Consider the following 3520-nt stretch of genomic DNA (forward strand, 5'->3'; position numbering starts at 1 on the left):
GAGCACAGAGGAGAGAGGGTGATGTTTTACTCCACACCCATTTCTCTGAGTTTGGCACCATGTGTATGCATAACTATTTCAGAAATACAGATAAAAGTGTTACTGAAAATAAAAATAAAAGAAAATAAGTTTTATGTTTTATATTTAGTCACTGTATTAAACTCCCCTATATGTTCCTATAAGATCATGTAATTCCTGAGACAGGCAGAGACAATGTGGAACTGACTTTTTCATTTCTTTCCTTCCTATCCTAGCATATAAAACAGGGCATTGCTTCCAAATATATTTGTAAGTTGAACAAACAAAGCCTAGCAGGTTTACGGAGGTAAGGATCATTTCTAATACTGTTTCTCACAGCCTTCCATACCCCGGTGCTAGGTGAGACCTGGTGTTCAATAAGTACTGGATAGGCTGGGCACAGTGGCTCATGCCTGTAATCCTAGCACTCTGGGAGGACAAGGTGGGAGCATCGATAGAGGTAAGAAGTTCAAGACTAGCCTCAGGAAGAGCAAAACCCCGTCTCTGCTAAAAATAAAAAGAAAGTAGCCAGACAACTAAAAATAGAAAAAATTAGCCGGCCGTGGTGGCCCATGCCTCTAGTCACAGCTACTCAGGAGGCTGAGGCAGGAGGATCGCTTGAGCCCAGCAGTTTGAGGTGCTGTGAGCTAGGCTGATGCCACAGCAATGTAGCCCCGGCAACAGACCAAGACTCTGTTTCAAAAAAAAAAAAAAAAAAAGTGCTTGATAAATTTAATTAAAGAGATATCTACTTTATCCTCTTTTCATTCCTATCTGGTAATGTTTTTAGATTTTAAATACTCCTTTTGCTTTTTATTCCTTAACTAATCTCTTTCCTAGAATATTGATTAGAGTTCATTACAACAATCTGAGAACTGAATAATGATTTACATTCATTTGAGTCAACCATTGCTATCACAAATTTCAAACATTCCAACTATTATTCTTGACTCTCTTTAAAAATATAATCTCAAAAGTCACCAAAAACTGGAAATCCATTGTTTCTTTCATATTCAATTTGCTTTGACAGAAATTCCTTACTTCTTTTGTCAATTTCTTCTGGAGAGAATAGATTGACTGCAGGAACAAAATAATGCTTCAGTTCCTCTGTCCGGAGGCACTGAAGGAAGTATGCCACGCAGTTATCAAAGCAGATTTCCAGATCTCGTGGGGACCACTGCCAGTCTTCTCCGTACTGGGTACAAACGTGGAAGAAGGCAGTTTTCACATGGTAAGAACAGAATTTATTCAGTTCTTTTCGGTTCTCAAACTTTTTTTTCAGCTGTTCTAGAAGGTATTTCATTAGTTTTAAGCAAGCTTTCCTGCAGCATTTCGGCTCACTGTTTTCACAGCATGTTCTAGCTTTTCCATGACATTTCAAAATCACCTTTTCAACATGAGAGAAGGATAGCCGCCACGTTTCTTCTTGAAAACCATTTGCTTCCTTCGCATGCTTCGGCACAAGGTAAACTGGCTGTCCTCTTAGCTCGTTCCTAGTTTTTACTCCAAGCCATTTACTGATGGGCATGCCTTCCTGGGTGCTAGCAGGCCAGCTACTCTTTGATTCCAAAGCCAGGATTATATCCACGGATATTTTTTCAGGTTTTCCAATAAGAAGTGTTACAGCAGGGCTCCCTCTTCTCTTCCTCTCCACAACGACATCTGTATCTTCTATGTTTTTAATTTCTTCCTTAATGATCTTCCTAACCTTCGACAGCATCTTAGAAGCTGATAATATTTCCCCTTCTAAAAACTGACTCAGAGGATTTCCTTTCAGATTTCTTTTGAACTTCACAAAGTAATGCACACCACTGTTGCGATATTCTTCCAGTTCAATTCTGGGGACTTCCAGTTTAAACATGACATCAAATTCATTGGGTTCAGAAATCTTCACACGCTCATAGTAGCTGCCGGTGCGCAGCGGGGCGATGCTGATGTCTCTGAACTCGGACTCGCGGTTCTGCAGTCTCCCAAACAGGTGGTCCACGACCCGGTTCACCACCTCGACCCTGGCCGACACCACCGAGGGGCTCAACTTCAACTTCTCCAGCACGGCCCGGAGCTTCCAGCCCCCAGGCGCCGCCTCCCTGAGGCCGAGACTCGCGGCCGGAACCGGCGGGCCGGAGCCGGGCACCTTCGCGGGCCTGGGCGGGGGTCTCTGCTCCCGGGGGCAGCGCGCATCCTCCTGGCGGCGAGATCCAGTCCTGGAAAGGGGCGGCCCTGGAACGGCGGGAGGCTCCAGCCCCTCCGCCGGAGCCCGCTGCTCCTGCGCCCCGGCAGCGCCGGCCTCGTCCCCGGCGCGCACAGGCGCCTTCTTGGCGCGGGCCCCGGGCGCGCGCACCTGCGGCCTCTCCCTGGAGTCCGGGGCGCTTTTCCTCTGCTGGGATCCCGACCCCCTGGCGGAGCCGCCCCTCCCCGCGTTGGCCTGGGCGGCCTTGGGGGCAGCTGGAGACTCACTGCGTTCCGTCCGGGCGCCCCTCGAACTCCGCACCGAAACCTTGGGGACCTCGGTTCCCGCCTTCGACGCTGTCCGCGTCGCCTTTCCGCGCCTAGGGTCCATGGCTGGCGCTCTCTGCTCCCCGAAAGAAGAACAGGCTTTGGGGAAAAGCTACGGGAGGAAGAACCAGCAGTGGCGGCGGGAAACGAAACTTAAATATCTGGCAGGAACTTAGCAGTCTGAGGTCAGGGAGGGAACACCTAAGGGGAAGCCACTGGGAGCCACGCCCTGCCGGGAAGCGGGTGGCTAGGGCCTGAGAACTTGTGATATTTGTCTTCTGTGCCTGACTTATTTCACTTAATGTAACCACCTCCAGCTCCATTCATGTTGCTACAAATGATGTGATTTCATTCTTTTTTCATGGCTGAATAGTGTTTCTCTGTGTGCGTGTGTGACCTTTTCTTTATCCATTCATCTGTCAATGAACACTTAGGTTGATTGCATATCTTTGCAGCAGTAAACATGGGAGTGCATGTATCCCTTTGATATATTGATTTCTTTTCCTTTGGATTAATACCCACTAGTGAAATTGCTGGATGGTATGGTAGTAATATTTTTAGTTTTTTGAGAAACCTCCAGACTGTAGGTCATTGAACACTGCCTATGAAAAATACTAACTAAATAAAATGAAAATCTTCATACTGTTTTCCACAGTGACTGTACTAATTTACATCCCCACCAGCAGCGAATAAGAGTTCCTTTTCCTCCACATCCTTGCCAACATCTGTTACTTTTTGTACTTTTGATAACAGCCCTTCTAACTGGGGTAAGATGATATCTCTTGTTTTTGATTTGCATTTCCCTGGTGATTGTGATGTTGAGCATTTTTTCATATACTTGGCCATTTGTGTGTCTTCTTTGGAGAAATGTCTATTCATGGCCTTTGCCCATTTTTAATGGGATTATTTGTTATTTTACTTTTCAGCTGTTTGGGTTCCTTGTAGATTCTGGATATTAGTCACTTGTCGGATGAATAGTTTGTAAATATTTTCTTCCCTTCAAGAG

At 46.1% G+C, this 3520-nt stretch overlaps 1 protein-coding gene across 1 annotated transcript; it reads right to left on the reverse strand.

The window, feature by feature from the left end:
• Positions 1-942: 942 nt before the first annotated feature.
• LOC105807017 (cyclic GMP-AMP synthase-like) lies at positions 943-2795 on the reverse strand. The gene has a single exon (XM_012640268.1). It carries the CDS (start codon positions 2576-2578, stop codon positions 989-991), a length of 1590 nt encoding a protein of 529 aa, XP_012495722.1. The 5' UTR covers positions 2579-2795; the 3' UTR covers positions 943-988.
• Between the last annotated feature and the right edge of the window lie 725 nt (positions 2796-3520).

This window comes from Propithecus coquereli, unplaced genomic scaffold (genome assembly GCF_000956105.1).
Source record: "Propithecus coquereli isolate 6110/MARCELLA unplaced genomic scaffold, Pcoq_1.0 Scaffold150, whole genome shotgun sequence".
Classification (NCBI taxonomy): domain Eukaryota; kingdom Metazoa; phylum Chordata; class Mammalia; order Primates; family Indriidae; genus Propithecus; species Propithecus coquereli.